We start from the raw sequence: 27,998 nt of genomic DNA on the forward strand, positions 1-27,998 counted from the left end.
CAGGTGCGGGCTGAGCCCGCGGCGGCGGGGGAGGGCCGGCGAGAGGCTGCCAGGTGAGGGGAAGGTCTGCGCGCCCCCCCCCCCGGACCGTGATCCCGAGGCCAGGTGAGGGGAAGGTCTGCGCGCCCCCCCCCCGGACCGTGATCCCGAGGCAGGATGATGGGGGCGCCCGCCAGTCCCCCCCACGAAGCGTGTCACCTGGGAAGCTGACCCTCGGAGCCCTGCCTGGAGCCCTGAGTGCTGACCTTCCTGGGAAAGGGCCGGTCAGCCCGGCTCGGGAGGACGCGGATGCACCTGCGCCCCTCCAAGTTCTGTGGGTGGGCGTCCCGTGTTCTTTCGGCCTGCCATTAGATAAGGGCTGTTAACTCTCGGTGCGGGCGTGGGGAGAATGGGAAGGGCCAGGGACATCGGGACAGAGAAAAGGCCCTCGAGCTACGGAGGGTGGGCCGGGGGTGGTGGAGAGCCCCCCAGGAAGGTGCGCCTGTGAATCGTTGCGCACTCCAGAGGCTGAGATTTGAGGATCGAGGTTCGAGGCCAGCCGGCACAGGAAAGCTTGTGAGACTCCCATCTCCAATTAAACACTAGTAAGTTATAAGTAGAGCTGTGGCTCAGCTGATAGAGTGCTGGCTTTGAGCAAAGACTCAGGGACAGTGACTGGCGCGTGCACACAAAAATAACTAGCTAATCTTTTTTTTTTTTTAATTTAATGAACTGGGATTTGAATTCCGGGCCTTATGCTTGCTAGGCAGGTACTTTGCTACTTGAACTCAGGACCTGGGTGCTGTTCCTTAGCTTTTTTGTTCAAGGTTGGTACTCTACCACTTGAGACACAGCTCCGTTTGTGGCTATTTGGTGGTTCATTGGAGATAAGACTCTCACAAATTTTTCTGTCCCCCACTTAGTCTCCTGAGTAACCAGGATTGCAGCTGTGAACTACTGGCATCGGGCTTATTTAGCTAATGTTTTAAAAAGAGGAAAAGAATATATTCAGTGATGAGAGGGAGGGAATGAGAGACAGAGGGAACAGCTGATACTAAGCAAAAGGAAAGAAATGTACATATCACTGGATTTGTAAAAAATGCAGTTTTATTGTTAAAGGACATGGAGTTCATAAGCAATGTAGATTTACATAATGATGACTATCATTGTGAAGATTAAAAGGTGTTTGTGACTTAAAAAAAGAAAAGAAATAAAAGGATATATTGAGAATGCCAGAAGGTCCAGAAGTCAAGGACTGAATCCTGATGAACAGGATTCAGGTTGAGAAACTGGTATTCAAACGAGGGCATAAAGGATGCTGGGCACTGGTGGCTCACGCCTGTAATCCTAGCTACTCAGGAGGCTGAGATCTGAGGATCACAGTTCAAAGCCAACATGGGCAGGAAAGTCTGTGAGACTCCTATCTCCAATAAACCACTAGAAAACTGGAAGTGTTGCTGTGGCTCAAGCAGTAGAGCACACACCTTGAGCTGAAGAGTGCAGGGGCAGCACCCAAGCCCAGACCAAAAAAAAAAAAAAAGAAGGCATTGAGGACAGGTCCTGACAGCTGGCCAGGGAGAGTTGGAATATCTCTTTGGGTGAGGAGCTAATACTTGATTAGACTTAGGTTTTTATATTATTTTGTTTTTAATCTTCTAAGGCAGGTTTGACCTTTCTGGATACAATAAATTCCAGGAAGTTGCAGAACTGTATGTATGTTTGACGGGACCACAGCTTTGATAAGATTAAAAACATCTGTTTAAGAGAATTACTGAAGGTTTTAACTGTTGGACTTTAGCCACCTGAGGGTGGGTGGAGAGGAAGTATTGAAACTAGCTCCATTTTTACGTTATATGACCCTGGCTGTGGTAGATATTTAGTAGCTAAGCTGAGTTAATAGAAAGGCGTGTTTGATCCAGAGATTCGTTGCATTCCTTTCAAGGTCTCTCATTCAAAATGGGAACTCACGATGTGAGTCACTCCCAGTCTTCTAGTCTTTTTATAAGCCACCAATCAAAAGTGGTTTCCGCAACCTTGCTGCAGGTCTCTGAGTTACCCATGTTCCTGTTTAAAATATAGATTTCTTGGCCCTACCTCTGGCCTATGAATATAAAAATATTCTGGGCATGGAGCCTAGGCATAGGTATTCCTAGCAGAGTCCGCAGTGTCCCCTGGCATTGAAATTTACCAACAGCCTCTGAGGTTTTTCTTTCAGATTTGGGCTTAAGGGCCTGTGCAGAGGAGAATTCCTTGCAGGTGATTAGAATGAGTTGTGCCAAACCTATATAAGTAAATGTTAAGCCCTATTGCATCTACTTTACATTTAATATATTTGAAAGGAAATCTCTGTAGTTATTTTTTTTTTTACCAGTAGATAACATTATTTTTGGTCATAAAAACCTTGAAAGATTGGTTACAGAAGAAGCAAAACTTTTCTCTAATCTCATCATTCAGAGATCACTACCAGTGATACTATCATATTCTATATAAAACACACACACATATTTCATAACTGGGATTCTAGTTTGTAAACTTTTTTTTTTTTTTGGGTCCGGTAGTGGGCCCTGAACTCTGAGCCTGGGCGCTGTCCCTCAGCTCTTTAGCTCAAGGCTAGCGCTCTACCACCTGAGCCACAGCACCACTTCCGGCTTTTTTCTTTTTGCTTATGTGGTGCTGAGGAATCGAACCCAGGGCCTCAAGCATGCAAGGCAAGCGCTGTACCACTGAGCCACCTTCCCAGCCCCTCTAGTTTGTAAACTTTTTGATAATACTAAGATTTGAACTCAGGGCCTTGAACATGCTAAGCAGGTACTCTACCAGCTGAGCCACATCCCCTCCCCCAGCCCTTTTTGCTTCAATTATTTTTCAAATAGGGCCTCACATTTATACCTCTGTTTGCGTGATCGTGATTCTCCTATTTATGCTTGCTGTGTAGGTGGGATGACAGGTGTGTACAAGGTGCCTAGCTTTTTATTGGTTGAGATGTGGTTTCCAGAACTTTCTGCCTGGGTTGGCCTTAAACAGCCACTCTCCCCATATCTGTCTCCTTGTGTAGCTAGGATTATAGGTTTACATTACGGTGCTGGTTTGTATACTTTGTTTTTTATTTTATTTTTCTTTTTGGTGCCAGTCCTGAGGCTTGACCTCAGGGCCTACGTGCTATCTCTGAGCTTTGTTGCTCCAGATTAGTGCTCTACCACTTGGCCACAGCTCTGCTTCCATCTTTTTTTTGTGGTTAATTGGACATAAGAGTCTCACAAACTTTCCTGTAATGGCTGGCTTTCAATGGTAATCTTTAGATCTCAGCTTCCTGCGTAGCTACAATCTAGGTATGAGCCACCGGAGCTTGGTATTCTCTTCCCCCTCTACTTAGGTTTTCTAAACAACATTTTAATGAGAACATATGTTCTGGCACATGGATGTGGTAGATATGGATATAACTCAGATCTCTATTGTTCATATTTAGTATCTGAGTATCATGATCTTTCTATGTCCTATGTGACAGAATCAAAAGCTATCCAAATGCATTAAAAAATCTCATGTTCACACATCTTTCAACTGCTTTTTCTGATGACAAGATAAATGAACATGTCTGAAGCTTCTGTTATTTTCTAGATCTCTCCTTCTATTTTTTTTTTTTTTTTTTGGTCGGTCGTGGGGCTTGAACTCTGGGTCTGGGCGCTGTCCCTCAGATCTTCAGCTCAAGGCGAGCGCTTTACCGCTTGAGCCACAGTGCCACATCTGGTTTTCTAGTGGTTTATTGGAGATAAGAATCTCACAGACTTTCCTGCATGGGCTGGCTTTGAACCGTGATCCTCAGATCTCAGCCTCCTGAGTAGCTAGGATTACAGGCGTGAGCCACCAGTACCAGGCCCTTCTTCTATTTTTAACTTTCAAACTTGAATATGTATAAAGCTCACATTTGTTAAAATGTCATTTTTCTGGCTCTCAGATCCAGCTGTCTGGACTTTTGGTTCTGGAGTAGGACCCGGAACTTGAATAGACTTCCTACTGTATTTGATAAAAGCAGTATGGAGAAATGCCTCTCATAAGTGGGGAGAGAGATGCAGAGAATTTAGGCATAGCTATTCATACATCTGATAGCAAGGAACTTGAACCCAGCACTTTGTGACTTCAGACCTTGTTTTTTTCTCTGATCTCAGAGTTTCTCAAACTTTAGATCACTGGTTGTAGAAAATGTCCTCTTACTGACCCCACTGTGGCCTCTGAGGGCTGAGAAGGACACATAGGTGTTAGATGAACTTCTACTAAAACTTCCCACTATACAGGGGTTTGAGGTTCTCTTTCTGCTGGTCCTGGGGTTTGAACTCAGGGCCCTATGCTTGCTAGGCAGCTGCTCTATCACTTAAGCTACTCTGTCAGCCCCTGCCCCACCACTAGAAAATTGTCTATTATTCTGTATAATATGTACTTGACAAAACAATTCCAGTGTCAAATGAGTGTGTCTTTTCTTTTTTTGTGGGGGGGGGCAGGGTATCAATCCTGGGCTTGAACTAAGGGCCCAGGTACTGTTCCTGAGCTTCTTTTGCTCAAGGCTGGCACTTGAGCTACAGCTCTATTTCTGGCATGCTTTTGGTAGTTTAGTGGAGATAAGAGTCACATCGATCTCAGCTTCCTGAGTAGCGAGGATTACAGGTATGAGTCACTCACACTTAGCTCAAATGAGTGTTCCTTGATTTTCCATGACAGCTCTTGCTGTAGAATGGGTATGGCAGGACCACCCAGCAAGGCTTCCTGTAGGGTTACTGTAACTCTTGCCGAGAGACAGGGATACCACTGTCTAGGATGTTGTGTAGGGTAGCTTGTCTGTAGTTTAGATCATTTTACAAAACTGAGTGGCATTGGAGATTGAACTTGGGGATTTGCCACTTGAGTCATATTCTCTGCCCTTGTTGGATTGATAATTTTCCAGGTAGTGTCCTGCTTTTATGATCAGGTTAGCCTGGACTGTGGTTCTTCTGTTTGTGCTTCCCCTTGTTGCTAGGGATGTGTGTTACTGCGCCCAGCCACTGAGTGAGATGGAGTTCCAAGAACAGATATGCACCGGCTGGTTTTGGGTTTGCCTCCTACATAGCTAGGATTTCAAACTTGAGCAACTGTGGCCTGGCTTCTAGTTTGGATCTTAAATCTCCCACCCCAGAGGGGCTCACATGTTAAGTACTAATGCCCAGGTTAGCCCTACTGGGTGATGAACCTTTGAGAAGTAGATACTAATAAAGGCCTTCACTCACTAGGGGCATGTCCTTGAAGATTAGAGGGGGTCCCTGCTCCTTCCTTCATCTCCCTTCCTCTTTCCTGTCTTGGTAAAGCTGCTCACAGCTTTACTGATCACATCCTCTTCCTCTTCACTGTGATGTAATTCACCACAGCCCCAAACCCACAGGCCACATGGCCAGGAGGCCATGAAGTGAAACCTCTAATATGGTGAGCCAAACTAGACCTTTCTTCCTTTTTTTTTTGTTGGTCATGGGGCTTTAACTCTGGGCCTGGGTGCTGTCCCTCAGCTCTTCAGCTCAAGGCCGGTGAGCCACAGTGCCACTTCTAGTTTTTTGGTGGTTCACTGGAGATAAGAGTCTTATGGGTTTTCCTGCCTAGGCTAGCTTTGAACTGTAACCCTCAGATCTCAGCCTCCTGAGTAGCTAGGATTACAGGCAAGAGCCACTGGCTCCCAGCCTTTCTTCTCTTTAAGTTGGTTATCTTAGGTCTTTGGTATAGGGATGGAGAGCTGACTACACTAGTGCATGCAGTGGTCCTCTGGGCTTGTGGAGGAAAGGGCAGACTGTCAAGGTGGAGGAGCATCTCTTAAATACTCAGTTTCCCAGGAGCAGGAGGTGATGTACATCACTAAGAGAAAGCGCCACTTCCTAAGAGCTCAACACTGCTCTTAAAATCTATTGGTATTAGCTGTGTGCCAGGGGCTCACATCTGTAATCTTAGCTACTCAGATGGCTGAAATTTAAGGATCAAGATTCAATGCCAGACAACACAAGAAGTCTGTGAGACTCTTATCTCCAATTAACTACCAAAAAGTTGGAAGTGGAGTTATGGTTCAAGTGATAGAGTGCCAGCCTTGAATGGAATAGAGCTCAGGGAATGCGCTTTGCAGTAATATCATACTACCAAAAGGAGGTAGTAGTAGGATGGGCCTTTTCCCTTTAAACAATTTTCCTAAAATGGGATTTTAAACCTATTTAATCTATTGTAAGTTGATTATTGTTGTCATTACTGTTGTTGCTATTGTCATTATTAGATATAGGATATTGTTATATAGCCTAGGCTGGGTGGAGCTGGGACTTATTCTGTAAAATGAGCTGTCCTCCAACTTGTGATCCTTCTGCTTCAACCTCTCGAGGGCCAGGATTACAGGCATGTGCCACTATGCCTGGCTATATCCATTTAATATTTATCTTCTACATTAATCTTTATTACCCCTCCTTCCCCTCCTTTCATCTATTGTTTCTTTTAGCAGTAGGCTATGTCCTATGTATTCAACTAGTGCATTCTGGGGCTTGAACTCAGGGCTTGGGCACTATCTTTGAGATTTTTTTTTTTTGTTGATCGTATGGCCTGAACTCTGGGTCTGGGTGCTGTCCCTCAGCTCTTCAGCTCAAGGCTAGCGCTCTCCCACTTGAGCCACAGTGCCACTTCCAGCTTTTTCTGCTTATGTAGTGCCGAGGAATCAAACCCGGGGTCTCATGCATGCAAGGCAAGCACTCTACCACTGAGCCAGCTTCCCAGCCCAACTAGTGTGTTCTGGAAAGTCTCAGTATTGACCAGATTGAGGACTTGTTATGTGTCAGGTGGGTCTGAAGCTTTGGGAATATAAAAAAGAGTCAGTGTCACAGAATATAATGAGTCTCTGACTTCATTTTTTAAAACTTTTTATTTTTAGCTACTTTTAAACTATGTAGAAGTTGTACGAATGATAGAGTTCACCTCACTTTACCTATTATCAGCCCTTCCACAGCCATGGTACCTTAACAATTCAAGTAATGAAACAATGGACTGTGTTTGATAAATTTTTCTACTAATGTGCAACAGTCAGTTGAGGTTTGTATTCATTTTTATTTCCTGTTTGTTTCCTCTGGTGTGCACTAGTTTAAGTTTGGCCTTGTCTTTCATGATTTTGAGCGTCCATTTGTTATTACATGAAGTGAGCTGGGTGATTTCTTATGCTAGAGAGTAAGTGCTGAAACCTTGCACCCACCACCGCAGGAATGATGGCCACCCCTATCAGGGTGTGATTCATCTTGGTGGAATTGGGTCACAGGTTTCAGCACAGGGCATTTCATCTTAGTTGCTTATCTGTTGGGTTTCTACACTGTAAAGCCCCTGCTTTTCCCTTTGCAGTTACTATCTGAGGGAGATTCTCTTCAACTAAGCAAAAAAAAAAAAAGTTCCATTTTTCCTCAGGTTTTTAATGTATTACTTTTAGCATCCATTTGTGAATCTTTGTGTGTGTGTGTGTGTGTGTGTGTGTGTGTGCTACTTCTGGGGCTTTAACTTAGAGACCAGGTACTGTCCCTGAGCTTCCTTTGTTCAAGGCCAGTACTATACCACTTGAGCCACAGCTCCACTTGGCTTTTTTGGTAGTTACTTGGAGATCAGGGTCTCATGGGCTTGCTCCCTTGGGCTGGCTTTGAACTGCAATCCTTAAATCTCAGTCTCCTGAGTAGTTAGGTCATTGGTGAATCTTGTCTGTTGCAATTTTTACGTGGTGTTTGCCTGATGGAGATTTTTCCCCCTATCTCCCACTTTCTTATTAATCAGAAGTTTCCTGTTTGAAAGAGCTGCTGTTTCTCTCCAACTCATTTACTTATTTGATCATTTATATCACTGTGAATTCATGGATATTTTCTTCTATATATTAAGTGTGATATCATCATTATTCTTTTGTGCAGGTACTGGGACTTGAACTCAGGGCTCTTACTCAGCTTTTTATGCTGAAGGGTTAATTAAGACAGACTTCCAGATTTTTGCTAGTTAGTTGGAGGCAAAAGTCTTGGATTTTTCTGCCTGGGCTGGTTTCGAACCACAAGCCTCAGATCTCAGCCTCCTAAGTAACTCTGATTACAAGTGTGAGTCACTGGGCGAGACTGCCATTATTATTCTGTTTTTCAAATGTTTCCCATTTTGGTTTGGAACTCATTCTTTGAGTTTACCCGCCTTGTCTATATAAACAGCTAATATCATTTCTATCCCCCCCCCAAGGAATCCCTAAGGGCAAGGGCAGTGATTGCCCATATGCTTTCTAATGAAGCTATAGTAAGGAGAGCAGAGTGGAAATCAGTGGCCGAAGGATGGTAGGGAAATATGTACAGGTGGCCATCTCCCAGTCATGCTGCAGGTATAAACACAGAAGGAAATATCAGTGTCCGGAGTCTTAAGGGAACAATAGTTGGCTACCTGAGCCCACACCACTCCCTCTCCCACATCTGACAAAGATGGCTTCAGAGATGGTAGAATGCCAATTCTGAGCGGTGACCACATCTTTCTCCCTGGTGCTTGAGTGCTTAGTTAATATGTGTACTGTAATCTTTGCTGTCCTGCACCTTCCTCATGGTCTTATGCTGCAGAAATATGTGACACTTAGCAATCTATTTTTATTCCGTAAGAAAATAGCATGCATTTTTAGTCTAAGGGTATTCATTGTGACATTTTCATGCATGTGTATAATGTATCTCAATCGACCTCAGCCCCTTCATCCCCTCCCCCATCCCATTCTCTAATTGCTCCTATAAAACTTTTTTTTTTTTTGGTGGCAGTCCTGGGGCTTGAACTCAGGGCCTGCCTAAAAACTGTTTTGGTCATGGCTAGCGCTATACCACTTGAACCACAACTTCACTTCTGGCTTTTTGGTGGTTGGTTAGAGATAAGAGTCTCACAGACTTTCCTGTCCTGACTGGCTTCAAGCTGAGATCCTCAGATCTCAGCCTCCCAAGTAGCTAGGATTATATGCCTGAGTCACCTGGGACAGCTGCCCTTCTGAAGTTATTTAAACAGGTTTAATTGTTTTATTTTTGTACATGCAAATCAACCGTATTGGCCATATTCATTGTCTTTCACACTCTTCCCTAGCCCTTCTTCCTTTCACTGTTCCCACCCTCCAAAAAAAGTATGACACTTTTCTTGTCGCCATACTATTTATTTATTTTGGTGCTGGTCCTGGGGCTTGAGCTCTGGGCCTGGGCAAGGATAGTTCTCTACCACTTAAACCATAGCTCTACTTCCTACCTTTTGTCTTCCTTGCTAGGTTTTCTTTTAAACCATAATTATGGAAATTTTTATGCATACTTTCAGTAGAGGCACCATGGACCCTTGGGTGCTTATGGCCTGTCTTCAGTGTCTCAATATTTTTCCAGTCTGGTTTCATTTGTCTTTCTCTGAAACATGGGGAAAGTTGCATATTTAGAAGTAAATTGCAGACATTAGTATCTGAGAAAAGATTGAAATAAACTGATTACTAGCTTAAAAATAACACTTGCTTAGAAAAGACTATTTGAACATAAGGGAAGAGAAACAAAATATAAAACCTGATCATTTTGAACCAACTCCAGGGCAGATGTCTATAAAAGTGTGATGAGAGTTGTCTCAACTGCTTTGATGTTACCTGAATTTGTTCTCTATAATCGCGATTCCTGTCATTCATTTCAGCCTTGATTTAATAAGAAATAGCTCTGGGGCTATGGTGAGAGTTCCCAGCTCTTGGTTACTTCAATATTAACATAAAGAAGTTCAATCTGATGGTATTTTCAAAACACTAACCAGGAATCACTCTAAAAATAACTTCTTTAAAAAAATAATTCTTAGCAAGGTATCTGTAATTACAGGTTCACACCTGTAATCCTAGAGACTGAGATCATGGTTTGAAGGCAGCCAAAGAAGGAAAGTCCATGAAATTCTTATTTCCAATTTACCAGCAAAAAGTTATAAGTGGAGATATGGCTCAAGTGGTAGAGTGCCAGCCTTGAGCAAAAAGCATTAAGACAGCACCCAAGCTCTAAATCTAGGTATGGTGTGATCTTGGCTCTATCCTGATACTGCTTGACCCTACATCCCATTGGTGAACTGAGTCATGAACAGTCATGTCCTGAGAATGTGGTAGGTATGTTTGGGTGCAGCACTTCATTGAATTCTTGTAATAACAGTTATGAAGTCAGGGCTCTTCACCCATCATTTTAACGCTGGAGAGAGAAACTTGCAAGAGGGGTTGCCTGTAGCTTAGCTGATTAGCAGGGGGAGGAGAGTGGAAGTCTGTTCAGAAAGCCACACAGGCCTGTGTTCTAAGCTCTCCATGCCACTGTTTTCACTCACAGGGTGCAAGGAAGCCTTGCTCTTCAACTTCTCTCTCTCTCTTTCTCGGTGGCTCATGGCACAGTCAGTTTTGAGGAGGACACTGGATGATCAAAAGGGGTAAGTGGTTGTTGGGTTATTGGGTCACATGTAGGCCAAAGAAGTGGGATTATTGGTGAAATCCTGGAAGTGGAGCTATTACCTCTAGAGCGCCAGCCTTGAGTAAAAAGCCAAGTGAGAGCATAAGGGTCTGAGTTCAAGCCCCAGCCTTGGCATAACAAAACAGAACCCGACGAATTTCTAATTATGAAGAAATCACTAATTGTAGCTCCTTACTTGCACAATAAATGTGTTGTCTTTGCACAAGTATCATATACTGCTGTTCTGAAATAATAGAGTATGGTTATTCATACATACGTCTTTATTTCTTTGGTAGTTTTTATTTTTAATTTTAGAGCAATTTTAGGTTCCCAGTAAAATCAAACTGGAGGTACCAAGAGTTTTTGCACACTTCCAGCCTAGTAGTCTTGTTAAATCTCTCTCCGGAGGAAGCTGGGCATGTCTTCTTTAATGTGCTTTTGCCGCTTCGAATGCTGCAATGATTTTATGATTTTTGTGAATTTTATTTTCTTTTTTCAGCTCCTTGTTCCTTTCAGAGCATTGTCTCTCCATAAATAGCTCCTTAGAACTGCAGTGTTCCCTGTATGGAAATCTAACAGTGCTATATAACTAATGTAAGTTAATTAAAAAAAAATGTGTGTGTGTGTGTGTGTGTGTGTGTTTGGGGGGGGGGAGAGGATAGTTCCCAATGTTTCCAATCTAGATTTTCTAAGACTTTTTTTTTTTTTTATAAATCATCATCACTAAATCCCAGTATTTAAAACTCCTGCAATGAAGTCTTACCTGATTGGTTCTAGGAAACTGCCAGTTTAGTTTCTTCATCTGGGAAGAAAACAGACTTCCAGGGAGTCATTTGAAAATGTTGGGGAGGTTAGAAGGCCACTAGGGATCCTGCATATTTTAGATGAGTATGTCAGTGGTCCCTTCCTTCCCTGCCCCAGCCCATCCAGGTGAGAAGAGACTGTCACTTGGTATGAAGATGTGATCAGAAGACCTGGGCTCAGACCCTAGTTCACTCTTCATTACTTTGGTGTTTTAGGCAAGTTACTTAATCTCCCCAAACCTTCATTTTCTTGCTATAAAATGGGGAGTATAAAGTTCTTGGGCCACAGTAATGAATACTGGTGTCCCTCCTTCCCCACATTCATGTGTTAAAGTTACAATCCCAGTGGGATGGTCTTTGGAGGTGGGGCCTGAGAGAGGAAAGTAGAATAAGGTGTGGCTGAGCGGAAGGAGATCCTAGATGCAAGAGATATGAAATCTAAGTCCAATTGTGTGTGTGTGTGTGTGTGTGTGTGTGTGTGTGTGTGTGAGAGAGAGAGAGAGAGAGAGAGAGAGCATGCATAAGAGAGAGAGTGAGAGAGAGCATGCATAAGAGAGAGAGAGAGAGAGAGCGCATGCATATGAGAGCATATCAAGTTAGGCCACATGAGCACATGGTCAGTCTGAGACTTCATTGAGAACCCAACCACACGAAACCTGATCTTGGACTTCTGAAAACCTCCTGAGCTGTGAGAAGGAAACACACAGGGTTTTGTTTCAGCAGCCCAGGCGCCCTGAGAACGCGGGGCTAAAATGTCTGCTGTTACTGAGAACACCCTCCCTGCAAGGACCTCCAGCTGCCCCACAGACAGTTCTTCTAGTCTATGTAGAAGCCACGGCTGCCTGTGGGGAGGGGAGCTGGGCAGCAGAGCTAGGGAGCATCAGCCCAGGTGTGTCCTGCTGGCTCGCTGTCACCTGGGAAGAAAGCAAGTGTGTGACCACCAACCAGTGACAGGTTCCACAATAGGACTGGAGATGAACTCTGGCCAGAGCAATTCCAGAAACTTCCTGGAAAAGGCCAGATAAGAATTGACTATGTCAGTTTATGAATGATTTAACTCCAGTCCATGATGAAGAGCAAATGTACAAATAGCCCTTTGTAGTCATTGTTACCTCCTTTATCATTGACTTTCTATTTTTAAAGGATTCTAACATAGGTTATAATAATGTTTAATTGCTTCTTGAGTCAAATATTCTCTTTTGTAATCGATTCCAAAAAAAACTTAACCTCCATTTTCATTTAAATTGTGTTTATTTTCTAGATTTCTTTCAAATTAGCCTAAAACTCAATTTTCAGTACTACCCTTCAGTTAGTATGAAACTTTGTTGCAAGTTGATGATTGTTCCTTTATTATTTTTTCTTATATCACTACCTTCCTACTTCCTACTTGATAAACAAATTTTATTTTATTATAGACTATATTGTAAAACCATATGCATAAAATATACATACATATAAAACTATATATGTGTAAGTTTTCTGTCATTTCAGAATAGGATTCTCAGTGAAAACTGCAGGTTCTTTATGAGTGTCTGTTTTGTTTTTTTTTTCCAGAGATTGTTGGAATAGAACTGCTGGGCAGAAGCTGACATTGCATTCTCAGACGTCATTGCATTCTTTATAGCCTGGAAAAGTTCAGCCAGAAGCTTCCTTGCCTGCATCTGCCTCGAAGCAGAGATAACCTCTCACAAGATCAAGGACATGGCCTTCAGCCTCCCTTTCCATGTTTCCTATAAGCTCCGATTGCTGTTGCTTTTCACCTTGTGCCTGACAGTGGTGGGGTGGGCCACCAGTAACTACTTTGTGGGTACTGTTCCAGAGATTCCCAAAGCGAGGGATTTCATAACAAATTTCAATAAGGCCATTGCTTTAAGGAAGGAGGACGGTGGTACCAGCCAAGAATCCTTGAGAAAGGCCAAACTTGACAGCTGTCCTTCTGTGTCCCCAAAGCTCCGTGAGTGTTTGCTTTTTGCTTTTTTATAAGTACTATCAAACTTTTTATTGAATACACCTACAGAAAAGTACAGAAGTCAGTAGCCTCTAGCTGGGTTAAATATCAAAGTGAATATACCCATGTGACCATCCTGTACGTTAAGAACTGGAAAGTCACTGGAAAGCCAGAAGTTCCCATGCTGCTTTGGTAACTACCTTGGTTTAACATCCTAACACTATTTATTAGAAGTTTTTTGTTTCCTGTTTTGAAGCCTTCCAGATTGAAAGTATATGCCTTGTGTGTGTGTGTGTATGTGTGTGTGTGTGTTGGGTTCCTATTGTTCATTATGAGTTTTGTGAGCTTTTTTATGTGGGTGTATGTGATTTAAGTTTGCTCATTCTCAGTGATGTGTCCTATACTGTTTTGTGTGCATACTCCATTTTATGACCCAGCCATTGACAGCTCAGCAGCTCACAATGGGGTCCATTGACCTGGGCTCCTGGCTGGTTCTGGGTTATCTCTACTTACTCTCCTCCACTCATTCCCAGGCTATCCTGGGCATGTTGTTCCCATGGAGCCGTAAGGGGAGAAATACAAGTTCATTCAAGCCTTCATGTGTGTTGACCTGTAAGACTCCCCTTGGGCAAAAGTATGGAGTCTAGAGGCAGGGACTAACACTTCAGTGTTGTATTTGGTGTTATTTCTTAAATATTGTGTATATTTTGATTTCCCATTATTGCCTGTCTTTTGGCTTGGATGAACAAGCAACTGGTTTTAGTGAGCACATACTTTGGACAGGAAGAAACCCCACTCACTTGGTGTCATTTCTAGCTCTTCTTTGCTTTTCCAGAGCATAGAAATGTTGTAGTTCTCATTGCAACTCTAACAAATAAGTCTCTCTTTCCACAATGCCTTTCCTCCATCCATGGCTGCCAGGAGGATTCCTGTTTAGCGGCAGAAATCCAGCTAGGATTTTTCTTCTTATAGGAAGTTTTCTGGGATTGCCCCAGCCTGAGCTCATCTCCAGTCCTATTGTGGAGCCTGTCACTGGGTGGTGGTCACACACTTGCCTTTCTTCCCAGGTGACAGGGGGCCAGCAGGACACACCTGGGCTGATGCTCCCTAGCTCTGCTGCCCAGCTCCCCTCCCCACAGGCAGCTGTGGCTTCTACACAGACTAGAAGAACTGTCTGTGGGGCAGCTGGAGGTCCTTGCAGGGAGGGTGTTCTCAGTTACAGCAGCCATTGTAGCCCCTCATTCTCAGGGTGCCTGGGCTGCTGAAACAAAACCCCGTTCTCAGTGGGGGCTTCTGACCAGCCACATCCTTACATGACTTTCTTTGGTACATGTACACACACACACACACACACACACACACACACACACTCTAAAGCTTAGATTTCCTGTCTCTTGCTCTTTTTATAAGTTTATTGATCCCATTAGGAACTCCATTCTCACAGCCGCATTTTATTCTGCTTTCCTCCCTGAAGCCCCACCTTCAAATGCCATTCTAGGATGGCATGAACATTGGGGACAAACCTTTGGGCTTTCTGATCACATCAGCCTTGTATGAAATTCAGTTTGGCGTGGTTCATCCTCTAGTGAGTCATTGGAAAGTCAAAATTTCATTCTGATTTTCTTTTCTTTTCTTTTTTTTTTGTACTTTGGTTTTGAACTCAGGACTTCATATTTGCTTAGCAAGGACTCTGCCAAAACATTCCTTTCTCACTTTAAATCAATTTATTTTTTTAAAATCATCTTTAAATAGTGGTACAAAGGAGTTTCAATTTAGCATGTCAATTTATAGTACTATGCGTCTTAGTGTCACCTTTTCTATCTACCTTATTGGTCCCAACTCCATTCATCCCCTCAGGTTTTTGAGTTCCATTTTCATATAAGACCAGTAAATATTATGACTATATTTACCTACATTTTCCCTCCACTTGTCCAACATTCTTCTTTATTGTGTATTCCCTTCAGAAATTGCATGTCATGGAAATGAGTTTAAAATGCACACTGCTCACTCCTCACCATGTTACTTAAGCAATAAACTCATTCCAAAAGCATGGATGGGTGGCAACACAATTCTGAGCAAGTGCTAGACTGACAGATAGGTCATTAAGGAACTGGAGGTGGGCTGTAGGAAGACAATGAGGGAGTAATTGGAAGTACATTCTAGAAGGTTAGGACACACCAAAGTTATGGCAATGAGAAGGCGAGCAAAGGGTCTAGTTGACGTTGGACCTGTTGTTTGAGGCTCTTCCAGGTGTATGACAGAGACTTGGGATGTTCGTGATGGGGTTTACTAACAAGCCACACAGGACACTGTCTCAGGATCCAGCAGCTCAGTTACCAAGCGGTGGCTCTTGCAGCGTATCTCTCTTATAACTCCATTTTCTTGCTTTTGGTTTAGTGGGCATGACTGACTGCCATCTTTGTCTCTCATTCAGACCCTTCTGGAAGGCTCTTGTAGGCATGCTGCTCTCCTGGGTGTCTAAGTGTCTAAGTGACTATTTACTTTGAGCACTGCTGGGCAGAGACCCCAGTTATAAGTTAGGCTGACACTTGAGTCTGATCTAACCAGCAATGGCCAAAGTAATTGAAACCATTACAGAGGGGCTTATATGCTAGCAGGCCTGTTTGCTCAGAAGAGGAGAGTACAAGCAATAAGATGTTTCATAGCCTGGCCAGTCTATAAAGAGTTAAATGAATAAATATAAGGGAATGGTGGAAGGGAGACCTTAGCGTGGTCCCCTAGCAGAACTCTGTGCCTATCTGACCAGTCAGCCTGCCTTGTAAATTCAGGTCGCAGGGGAGGATCACTTGTCAGCCTGATACTAGATACCTTCCCCGGGGCTGGTTACCATGCACTGCCTTGGATTCCAGCCATGGGACTGCTTCCAGTCTCTCTGAGCCAATGCTCTATCTGCCACATTGTCACGGGCTGTGCTGGGACATCATTTGTCATCACTGGTGACAAACTAGCTTCTACTTCCTTCCAGCTTTTTCTTCAGGGAGCTAGGAACAGGGAGCTAAGGAACCAGGAGGAAAAGCCTTGTCCAAGAGTGTATTTTCATGGAATGCTCAGAGATTTCACTCTTCTTCTGGAATTTTGAGAAGGCAAAGAATTGAGAAGTTTCTCAGTTGAGGTTCTGGTCACCTTTGCTGACCACTAGGGCTACTTACAAATGGCCCATCGAGGCAGAGTTGCCCACCTGGCCAGTGCTCTTAAGTATCAACCACTTGATTGTTCCGCTGGTTACCTTTGTGGCATGACTCTCTGGTGACAAGTCATGACTAACTGACACTTTGGTAACACATTAAAAAAAATAATAACCCTCACTGTGGCCAAAGGCTTTGCTTTGTTAGCCTCTCAGCACGTGGTGGCAGCTCCTGGCGTGACTGGTGTCTGTGTTGATGGCAGGAGGTCAGAGCAAGCTCATCTTCAAACCAGACCTCACGCTGGAGGAGGTCCAGGCGAAAAATCCCCAGGTGCACAGAGGCCGCTACCATCCCGAGGAATGCAAGGCTTTGCAGAAGGTCGCCATTCTCATTCCGCACAGGAACAGGGAGAAACATCTGATGTACCTGCTGGAGCACCTCCACCCCTTCCTGCGGAGACAGCAGCTGGCCTATGGCGTCTACATCATCCACCAGGTGAGGGCCGGCCTCACCTGGGCCCTGAGGGGTCAGCCACGTGGCCTTCTGTCTGTCTTGGGGGTAAATGGAGCATGAGACTCTCATCGTAGGAGAGTTCTTGTACCCCATGTATACTTGAGAGGAGAGGACATTCTTGCTCCAGAATGTGGAGTCCAGGGATCAAGTTTCTTGAAATGTTCCTGCTCTAAAATAATAAAGTAGGTGGGGCACCAGTGGTTCTCACCTGTAATCCTAGCCACCTAGGAGGCTGAGGTCTGAGGATCCTACTTTGAAGCCAGCCCAGGCAGGAAAGTGTGTGAGACTCTTATCTCCAATTAACCACCTCAAAGCTGAAATGGAGCTGTGGCTCAAGTTGTGGAGTGCTAACCTTGAGCACAAAAACTCAGGGACAGTGCCCAGGCCCTGAGTTCAAGCTCTAGTACCAGGGAGCCCTTCTATGTTAGTCAGTACTGACTTAAGACTCCCACAGGCTTTCGGTCCCCTACTCCCAACTCTGTATTTTTGCTGTGTGCTGTACCAGGTGATGTTGGCGTTCAGTTTGTCACTATTGAGGGTGGCTATGGAGTGGAGATGGGCATCAGAGAGTGGAGAGAGTGAGGCGAGTTCTTCTTTCTGCCTTTACTCTGCCTCTATTTACTATTCCAGATGTGCTAGGTCTAATGTTCACTGGCTTGATTCACTGATCTGGCTTCCACAAGCATCAATTGGTCACTGTGTTTATAGGCTGCTTTTGAGAGTTTGGTTACAAGGTTAGTGGAGCGACTGATTAAAGATGCCAGTGTTTGGTATTAAAGTTCATTAAAAGAAAATTGGATATCCATTTAAGCATCTACATCTGAGCTTTTCCAAATATAGCTGGTAATGTTTGTGGTAGGTCAAACTTTTGACAGCTGAGAAAATCAGCTCTGCAGTGTATACTTTATTAACTTTTATTTTTTGCTGTTACTAGGGCTTGAATTCAGGGCCTCACTCTTTTTTTTTTTTTGGGTCCGGTCGTGGGGCCTGAACTCTGGGCCTGGGCACTGTCCCTTAGCTCTTCAGCTCAAGGCTAGCGCTCTACCACTTGAGCCACAGCGCCACTTCTGGCTTTTTTTCTTTTTGCTTATGTGGTGCTGGGGAATTGAACCCAGGGCCTCATACATGCAAGGCAAGCGCTACCACTGAGCCACCTTCCCAGCCCTGCAGGGCCTCACTCTGCTTGGCTTTCTTGCTCAAAGCTGGTGCTCTTTTACTTGAGTCACACCACTTCTAGCTTTTTGGTGGTTAATTAGATATGAGTATTATGGATTTTCCTGTATGAGCTGGCTTCAAACCACAATCCTCCAGATCTCAGCCTCCTGAGTATCTAGGATTACAGGTGAGCCAATGACACCTGGCTTTAGTGTATACTTGATGCTTTAAGATGGAGGCTCTTGAAAATCAGTATGCTTCTAGGTCTGTCTATGAGGACTTGACACAACATTTTACATTTATTTTGCTGTATAATTTTTGTTTTTAATGTCATTGGTTATAGCTGTGATTGATTTGAGTCTAAAATTCTTACCCAGAATAACAATATTATGCTGCTTTGTTTTGCTCTTCAGGAAAGCATCACAGTAACTTCTGAGAACTGCTTGCACTTTTGTTAGGATGAGCCCTCTCATCCTAACAAATTTGTTGATCAAATTGGAATGTATTTCTGTGAAATCTGGTCCAACTTACGTCAAACAAGTAAAAAACTGTCACACGTTTTCCTCTCTCCAGCATTGGTCATGATCTAGGGACATGTTCTTTTCTGACCCAGTGATAAATCTCCCTCTTTTTTTCAAGGTTGTTGTGAAGGTCACCCTTCCCCATCAGTGTGAAACAGGATTTTTTTTTACAGTGATTTTAGAGAAACTTTTAAATACCTTAGAAATATTATCAATAACCTTCATTGATAAGCTATCGTTTCTTAATCCTTTCTGGCAAGCTAATGCTCTTGGAAGCTAAATGTCACTTTTGTAATAGATTGGGATCAGCAGAGAACTCATAGTGAGGCAGTCATACTAATTAGTATGGCTGGTGTGTTCTGAGGTTTCATAGTTTTATGTGGACCTAATAAAGGCACTTTAAAATTATGGTGGTGGTGGTGGTTTGAGGCGTGTTGAGCTTGTAGCTTGGAGACATCTCCCCATGCTTTAGTTATTTTTCAAATAGTGTCTTGAGCTTTTGCCTAAGGTTGGACTGAGACTGTGATCTCCATACTTCTGATTTTCATCTACCCAGATTACAGGTATGCACAATCATTCTTGGCTTGTTTTTAGAGATGCTCACTTTTTACCCTGGCTGGCTTCAAACTGTGGTTCTTCTTATCTCCACTTTCTGAGTAGCTGAGATGACAGGATCAGCCACTACATCCAGCAGAAATTTTGAGTTAAAAAAAATTTACTGTGGTGACACCTCTCCAGACTTAAAGGATTATCTTTTTAATTGATCTGCCTTTTGTTTTTTTTTTTGGGGGGGGTCCGGTTGTGGGGCCTGAACTCTGGGCCTGGACACTGTCCCTCAGCTCTTCAGCTCAAGGCTAGCGCTCTACCACCTGAGCCACAGCGCCACTTCTGGCTTTTTTCTTTTTGCTTATGTGGTGCTGAGGAATCGAACCCAGGGCCTCAGGCATGCAAGGCAAGTGCTCTACCCCTGAGCCACCTTCCCAGCCCTGTTGATTGTTTTTTTTAACTGTAATTTTTTTGTCTTTTCTTTTTTTGGTCCTGGGGATTGAACCCAGGATGTTACACTAGGCAAGTGCTTTGCCACTGAGCTATACCCCAGCCCTAGGAATACATTTTTAAAATTTGATTTTATTGTCCTGATAGAGGGGATTTACATGCGTCAGGTAAAGAGTGCATTTCCTTCATATAGTGTCTTCTGTTCCCTCACTGCCTCCCCGTCCCACCCTCGTCTCCACCCATGAATTGTGTAGTTCACGTTCATCAATGTCCAGTGTGCTCCAATGCTCCACTTTTTCATTCTTCCCTGGATTGCTGTGCCCTCCCTCTCACACTCCTGAATACATGAGAATACTCCATACATAAGGCAAAGAAGACAGAATCATCAAAAACTAAAAACTAAACAAAATTTGTTTGTTTCCATATCTTAGAGTTCATTTCAGTATGTGTATTATTATATATAAATATGAGGCATTGCACCTTTGTGTTTCTCTCCTAAGAGTATCCTCCTTTGCTCTCATTGTAGGTATCTAGAAGCCTGTTTAATTTGTCATATCCCAGTGTATTTTAGATCGAACTTCTGCATATCAGAGAGAACATGTACTGTTTGTCTCTGAGTGTGGCTTACCTCACTTAACATGACTTGTTCTAATTCCATCCATTGCCCTACAAATGACATTATTTTATTCTTTCTAATGGCCATGTAAAATTCCATTTTGTATAGATACCCCAGTTTTTGGATGCACTCATCTATTATGGAGCATCTGGGCTTGTTTCCATATCTTGGCTGTTGTGAACAGTGTGGCAATAAACATGGATGTGCAGTGCAGGTGTCCTTATCATATCCTGGCTCATGATGTTAGGGTAGATTCCCAAGACTGATATGGCTGATTCGTAGGGAAGCTCTGTGTTTAGTTTTTTGTCTAGTCTTGTATATTTGCAAGAATGAAACCAATTCCATGCTGAATGCTGGTGGCTTACACCAGTGATCCTAGCTAACAAAGAGATTAACATCAGAGGCGCATGGTTCGAAGCCAGCCTAGGCAAGAAAGTCCATGAAACTTATCTCTAACTAACCACCAAAAAGCTGAAAGTGGAGCTGTAGCTCAAGTGGGAGAGCACCAGCCTTGAACAAAAAAGCTCAGGGACAGTGCCCAGCCTCTGAGTTCAGGCCTCAGAATTGATGCACACACAGGCGCACAGACACACACATACACACACACTCAACCAACAGAACAAGAAAACACCACCAACTCCTTAATTGGAGCCAAAGAGAGGAAGAAATTGGAAGACTTAGCTTAGGAGTCTTTCACAGGTTAATTTTCATTTTCTGTAGGCTGGGACAAAAAAGTTTAATCGAGCCAAACTCCTGAATGTGGGCTATTTGGAGGCTCTCAAGGAAGAGAACTGGGACTGCTTTATATTCCATGATGTGGACCTGGTGCCCGAAAATGACTTGAACCTTTACACATGCGAGGATCAGCCCAAGCACCTGGTGGTTGGCAGGAACAGCACTGGGTACAGGTAAGGTGGCTCTGCCCATGGCATGAACGCTGGGTGCCAAATAGCATCCTGCCTGTCTTAGAAAAGCAAGAAATAGGAACACATGGCCCATTGTTTCTTGAAATGAAAACCCACAAGTTAGAGAAAAATCCAATAAGAAACCTGACAGAGGATCACAAAGACGAAAGGAGAACAGAGGAGAAGATGCCCCAAGCATCGCACCCTGCAAGTTTCCCTTAGGAGAGTTCTAGTAACTTCCTGTCAATCCCTGGCTTTTTCTCTATTTGCCAGTAGATCAGCATTTTGACCTGACATTTCTTTCCAGACTACAGCCTCTTTCCAGGGTTCTGGGTACAAATGGGGAGGAGCATATTGCTCAGGAGCCTGGACCTCAGGAAAAAGTTGTTTTCTTTCAAAGATACTTTAGATAGGACACTGTCATTCATGCCTATAATCCTAGCTAACTCAGGAGGCTGAGGTCTGAGGATCTGGATTTGAAGGAAGCCTGGGCAAGAAAGTCCGGGCAGGAAAATACGTGAAACTCTTATTTCCAGTTACCTAGCAAAAAGCCAGAAGTGGAGCTGTGGCTCAAGTGGAAGAGTGCTAGCCTTGATTCCTCCCAGCCTCTGTCCCTAGGAGATGCAAAACTGTCTCAACACAACAGAGGGAAAATAATAGCTAAGAAAATTCCTCGACAAATAAATATGCCAGGGAGAGGTATGCCTCCCTTCTACTTTCTTTGCTACCCTGGACAAAAATGTCTCTGGCAGGCAAGTTTCTTTGCAGGCAGTTAAGTGTCTTTCTCTGCTGATACCTTTGTGTTATTGCACCTTGCTTAGCTGTCCCAACAGTCCCAGAAGTACGACATGTTTTCACTTGCCATGTACCCACAGAAAGGAAGCTAAGAAAACTTGTCCCAAGTGTGCCAGACTGACCAGAGCAGAAATGCATCTTGGTCATCATTGTGGGTCCGTGGTACAGCTATAGGATCAGCCTGGACTAATCCTGCTGCCAATGATTCCTTTGGTACCGTGCTTGTTTTCCACAAGGACTCTACTGCTTGAATTTTATGACTACATTTTCCTCAGCTTGGATCCCCTCAAGAATACATCATCCAGTTCCAGAGCCAGTTAAAATAGATTCTTTTCCAGGTCAGCAAACTCAGAGACCTACCTACCTAGTGGCCACCTAGCAGGACACTTCTCTCTCTCTTCGCCCATTGCACTGTCTTCAGGTAGTTTCTCTGTTGCTGAGTCTTTATGGACCATGCACTGCCAGCTGATTTCCTAAAGCATTTCTGTGGTTCCTTTTCATTTGAGAACTCGAACCTAGAGTGTCCTATATCTCCTGGCTAGATTTCCCTGAGGTATCTTAGAGTCAGCTTGTCCAGTACCTAATTGTCTTCCTCTCAAAACTAAATTATCATTCACTACTATTGTGTTCCCATGAAAGGTACTCTCCTCTACCTAGTGGTCCAAGCCAGAAATTTCAGGAGTGGTATATTGGAGTCTCTAGAAAACAGACCGAGAGGAGGGAGGTTTTCAGAGTGTGGGTGAACAGAACAGGAGCTTGTTCTCTACCTCTTCCCACAAAAAGAGAAGTTAAAAAAAGTCATCATGATGCTTTTTCATGCTGAACCTCATGATATAACTTCAGAATCTTACCCCATTGCCCTCCCTAGCTATTACCATTCAGCTGGATTGGTACGGAGATGAAATTTCTCCTGCAGATCTAATGATGTAGGTTATCAGTCAGGAGACACCTGCTCACCAGCATGCCTAGTCACAAGTAGTGGCATCTTGTGTCAAGGGTAAAGGTGAGCACTTGTCTAGACGGAGGGAAGAAGGCAAGACAGGGAAGGCCTGGAGCGCTAGGAGGTGGATGGCAAACTGGGGTAGAGCTGTGGAAGGAAAGACACGATCTGTTGAGCATGTCCTGAAACCAGAGACCGGTGGCATCTGTGGAGAATGGAAGGGGCTTGTCCTAATGGTTTTGCTTTCCCGCTCTCTTCCCTTTTGCTCTAGGTTACGTTACAGCGGGTATTTCGGGGGTGTTACCGCCCTCAGCAGAGAGCAGTTCTTCAAGGTGAATGGATTCTCTAACAACTACTGGGGATGGGGAGGTGAAGATGACGACCTCAGACTCAGGTGAACATGCCACGGGGCTCCGCCATCACTGGTGGTGGCTCGGGAAACCTGTGTTTCTGTGCAGTTTCTGTCGGTGTCAGCCCAGATGCTTGTGATCTTGACTTCGGGTAGAACTAATGAGGGCTAGAGTTAACCAAACACCCATCTACTGTAAGCCCTTTGTAATGGTTCTTGACTAATGCTATATGCATTCACCAGTATCATCTGAACATACTGGTGGGTTGAGATTTCTTTGCTGATATCTTGCATTTCCCATCTCTTACCTTATATTAACAGTTTGCAAAGCCTGTTCCATGTGAATTATGCTGGAGGAATCTTTGAAGTAAGCTCCGTGTTACCATGTTCATTTTAAGACAACAGGCAGACCTAAAATAGGAGTTGCAGATTTACTGGGATTGTAGAGAAATTACAGTTGAGATTTAAGGGCTTGAACACTTGTGATCTTCATTTCTTTTTCATTGTTACAAGGTGCCAGTAAATAGAGATCCCAATAGGCTTTATTTTTCTGTTTTCCAGGATATATTAAAATGCTTTATACATTTTTTTAAAAAAGTAACTTAATTGGAAATATCTCCTTTATGTCCCATTAGTAAATGTTCAATGGAATTATTATTATTATTATTGTTGTTTGTTATAGGGCTTGAATTCTGGGCTTGGGCACTTGAGCCATAGTACCACTTCCCGTTTTCCAGTGGTTTATTGGAGATAAGAGTCTCAGGGACTTTCCTGCCCTGGCTGGCTTTGAACCATGATCCTCAGATCTCCTGAGTAGCTAGTATTACAGGCGTGAGATGCCAGTGCCCGGCTTATTATTATTATTTTTTGGTCAGTTGTGGGGCTTGAACTCTGGGCCTGGGTGCTGTCCCTGAGCTCTTCTGTTCAAGGCTAGCGCTCTACTACTTGAGCCACAGAGCCGCTTCCAGTTTCTGAAGATAAAGAGTCTCATAGACTTTCCTGTCCAGGCTGATCCTTAAATCTCAGCCTTCTGAGTAGCTCAGATTATAGGCATGAACAACTGGCACCCGGCCTCAATGTGATTCTTTATACACTCATTGCTTAAAGTCCTACCATTATGTGAAAATCGGAAATTTTATGTTTTCTTCTTTCTTTATAAAGCACCACATACAGTTGTATGTGTAAAGTTTTCTTTTGCTAGTGATTCTCTTTAATGCCCAGTAGGAGAAGATAAGTAGGTTAGATTTTTTTTTTTTGTTGTCGGTCGTGGGGCTTGAACTCTGGGCCTGGGCGCTGTCCCTCAGCTCTTCAGCTCAAGGCTAGCGCTCTACCACTTGAGCCACAGCACCACTTCCAGCTTTTTTCTTTTTGCTTATGTGGTACTGAGGAATCGAACCCAGGGCCTCATGCATGTGAGACAAGCGCTCTACCACTGAGCCAACTTCCTGGCCCAAGTGGGATAGATTTTTAAAAAAAACTTCTCTGTTATTTTTCTAGGGTTGAACTCCAGAAAATGAAAATATCTCGGCCCAAGCCGGAAGTGGGTAAATATACAATGATCTTCCATACCAGAGACCAAGGCAATGAGGTGAATGTGGAGAGGTAGGTCCTGGGTCTCAGGGTCCCTGGGCTGGACTGTCGCTCCTGATGTAAGGGCACTGCTGCATTCCAGCAGATCAGCCAGTTCATCTTACTAACAGCTTTTATTAACAGCAATGAAGAGGAAAAAAGGGGGAAATTTCAGACAAGAATCCATGGTATATCCTACAAAACTAAGAGTGAGGAAAGGGGAGGGATGAATGAGAATGTTGAAAGGGGTGACATAGATCAAGATACATTATATTCATAAACCGCTTTGTTAAATGGTAACTCCTTTGTATAACCACTTAAAGATAATGATTTCAAAAACATTTTTAAAAAAAGAAGTGAGAAGAATGGTTCCTGGAACCCTCACTTCAACTGTTACGAACTCTGGGCCTTGCTTCTGTCTTCCACTTTTTTTTTTTCCTCTTCTCTCTCTGGATTATTTAGAAGCAAATCACAGATGTCAGAGCATTTCATGTATAAGTATTTCAGTATACATAATTAAAATCTAAGAAACTTCCTAAGAAAAAGTTTCAATACCATTGTCATGTATAAAATAAAATTGACAAAACTTCCTATTATCAGCCACGTTCCCATAGCTCCTGCCTATAATCCACCTATTTAGGAGGCTGAGCTGAGAATTAGGCTGAGCCTCCTACCACGAGAGCTAGAGCTCCACTTCCAGCGTCATTGCTTTTGAGCTCTGTCTAAACTGTCTTCATAGCTGAGCTCCTAGAGACAAAGACAATTCAGTTCACTGCCTAGTTCCTCAGCTCTGACCACAGTAATGACTTCCTTCTCAATCCCGTTCCTGTGCATGTCTGTGAAGCTTGCCCAGAAGGCTCTTTGCTTGAAGGGCCCTTTTCTTCACCACTTTCACATAGGGAATTAAACTTCGTTAGCTTTAGTAGGATTTACCTTTTCTATCCCTTTCCCAGACTCCCAGGTGGAGTCATATGGCCTTTGTTCATTTCCTCTACATACAGATGCACATTTAAGCAAAAAAATTTATTTTTGTGCCAGTCCTGGTGCTTGGACTCAGGGGCCTGGGTGTGCTCTTTCTGAACTTTTTGTGCTCAAGGCTAGCACTCTACCACTTAAGCCACAGCTCTACTTCTGGCTCTTTGATGGTTAATTGGAGATAAGCAGGACTGGCTTGAACCTCAATCCTCAGATCTCAGCTTTTCTTTTCTTTGTTTCTTTTTTTTTTGTTAGTCATGGGGCTTGAACTCTAGACCTGGGCGCTGTCCCTCAGCTCTTCAGCTGAAGGCTAGTGCTCTACTACTTGAGCCACAGCGCCACTTCTGGTTTTCTGGTGGTTTATTGGAGATAAGAGTCTCAAGGACTTTCCTGCCCTTGCTGGCTTTGAACCATGATCCTCAGATCTCAGCTTCTTGAGTAGCTAGGATTATAGGCGTGAGTCACTGGCACCTGGGTGTGATCTCAGCATTTTCTTTTTTTTTGCTGGTTCTGGAGCTTGAACTCAGGGCCAGGGCACAGTTTTTGAGCCTTTCTGTGCTCAAGGCTAGCAGTCTACCACTTGAGATACAGTACCACTTCCAGTTTTTTCTGCTTATGTGGTACTGAGGAATCGAACCCAGGGCTTTATGGATTGCTAAGCAAGCACTCTACCACTAAACCACATTCCCAGCCCCTCTCAGCTTTTTTATTAGCTAGGATTATAGGCATGAGCCACTGGTACCTGGCTTTCATTTTTGATATTCTTATGAAAACTCGGTACCCTGCCTTCTTACAGACAGAATATTTCCCCAACATTGGAGATCACCTGAAGCCAAACTTCACCCCCAAAGACCTGTGAGCACTGGGTGCCACACATCCCCTTGTATCAATGGTATATCCATATACTCTGTACATACCAAGGTTTCCTGGAGGGCAGGGTCTTATCGCTGTTAGCCACAGGGCCTTCACAGGCGGGTGGGGTGGGGGCTGACACAGAGGTGCTTAGTCGTCATAAGTGTCTGTTCTCTTCAATGGGGAAAGAACAACTGTTTTTCCAATAGGATGCCCAGTAGGTGGAGTGAGGTATAAAAAATATTTTGCCACACTTAGGGACAAGGCAAAAAGAGAAAAACAACCAATGGAGACACCTGTCCAAACCTTGCTTTGTTATTCACATTTGCTCTTTCTACCTTCAGGATGAAGCTCTTACATCAGGTGTCACGAGTCTGGAGAAGAGATGGCTTGACCAGTTGTTCTTACAAATTACTGTCTGTGGAGCACAACCCTCTCTATATTAACATTACTGTGGATTTCTGGGTCGGTGCCTGACCCCTCGATCTTTTCTGATGTCTAGAAGAACTGGTTATTTGATTGCAATAGTTTTGGTCTGGAGGATTTCCTGAGTGGCACACATTCAGAACTTGTTGCAGCTCACTTATGGACCTGAATTTTTTTCCTTTATGTGTTTTCTCAGGAGAACTCCTGGCACTATGGAATGTAGAACCATTGCAACAAGACAGCTTTTTTTAAAAAAAACGTTTTAGTTTAGTTGTGATCAAGGGTTAACTATTATAGTACTGGTACTTGAAGGACTAACTACTTCGTGCCTGAAAAAGATGGCCCAAAGGCTAGAATGAAGGTGAGGTGAGAACTCTGGTTGAAATAGACTTATGGGATAAAAGGCCAAGGGAAATAAGATGGCTGGATGTCTCAGAAAACCAGAATTGTTCTCATCTAATATCATAAGGTACGAAGATGTGTATATGTTACTTATTTTATTCTGTGGGTTTTGGGTAAGAAGGAGGCCACAGAAGAGGAGTAGAATGAAATGTAGAGGACATGGGAATGGAGAGGTGGCTGAGGGACTGTGGCTACCGCTCCCTCACAGTGGACACCACCTGCCCAGATTTGCCTGCCAGTCATATCCCAGCCCAGGACACCTTATCTACTAGTTTTTAAGATATTTTTATAAAATGACATTTGTACATGTTGTATTTGAATTGCCGTTTTACAAATTATATACCAACTAAAAACATATCTACAGAGTACCTTCCTAGTAAAATGTGAAAACGATTTGGGAGCTCAGTCTTGGTTTTTATGTGTGTTTTTTTTAAATGTATGGTCAGAGTGATGTACACAGGGTTGCAGTTACATAAGTATGGTAGTGATTACATTTCTTGTCTAACTTGTGACCCCTCCATCATTGTTCTCCCTTTTTCCCTCCCCTCAGCCATCCCCCAACTTGAACAGATCATTTCCAACCTATTGTCTTGTGAGTATTGTCCTTTGTCTCACCATTTTGTTGTTCCCCATTCCCTTCCCTAGTTCAAATAA

At 43.6% G+C, this 27,998-nt stretch overlaps 1 protein-coding gene across 4 annotated transcripts; it reads left to right on the top strand.

Moving 5' to 3' along the window:
* Nucleotides 1-35: 35 nt before the first annotated feature.
* On the top strand, nucleotides 36-27,749 carry B4galt4 (UDP-Gal:betaGlcNAc beta 1,4- galactosyltransferase, polypeptide 4). Of its 4 annotated transcripts, XM_013019363.1 has the most exons (9): nucleotides 36-53; nucleotides 10,379-10,413; nucleotides 10,933-11,027; nucleotides 12,791-13,190; nucleotides 16,593-16,825; nucleotides 20,852-21,039; nucleotides 23,043-23,165; nucleotides 24,618-24,722; nucleotides 26,861-27,749. In XM_013019363.1, the coding sequence occupies exons 4-9, from the start codon at nucleotides 12,938-12,940 to the stop codon at nucleotides 26,991-26,993; spliced, it is 1,035 nt and encodes a 344-aa protein (XP_012874817.1). In that variant the 5' UTR covers nucleotides 36-53; nucleotides 10,379-10,413; nucleotides 10,933-11,027; nucleotides 12,791-12,937; the 3' UTR covers nucleotides 26,994-27,749. The 4 variants fall into 4 exon arrangements, with proteins under 4 accessions (XP_012874817.1, XP_012874816.1, XP_012874818.1 ...); XM_013019362.1 differs by lacking the exon at nucleotides 36-53 and having other exon boundaries at nucleotides 10,211-10,413; XM_013019364.1 differs by lacking the exons at nucleotides 36-53; nucleotides 23,043-23,165 and having other exon boundaries at nucleotides 10,211-10,413.
* Nucleotides 27,750-27,998: the final 249 nt, after the last annotated feature.

This window comes from Dipodomys ordii, unplaced genomic scaffold, assembly GCF_000151885.1.
Source record: "Dipodomys ordii isolate 6190 unplaced genomic scaffold, Dord_2.0 Scaffold45, whole genome shotgun sequence".
NCBI classification, from domain to species: Eukaryota; Metazoa; Chordata; class Mammalia; order Rodentia; family Heteromyidae; genus Dipodomys; species Dipodomys ordii.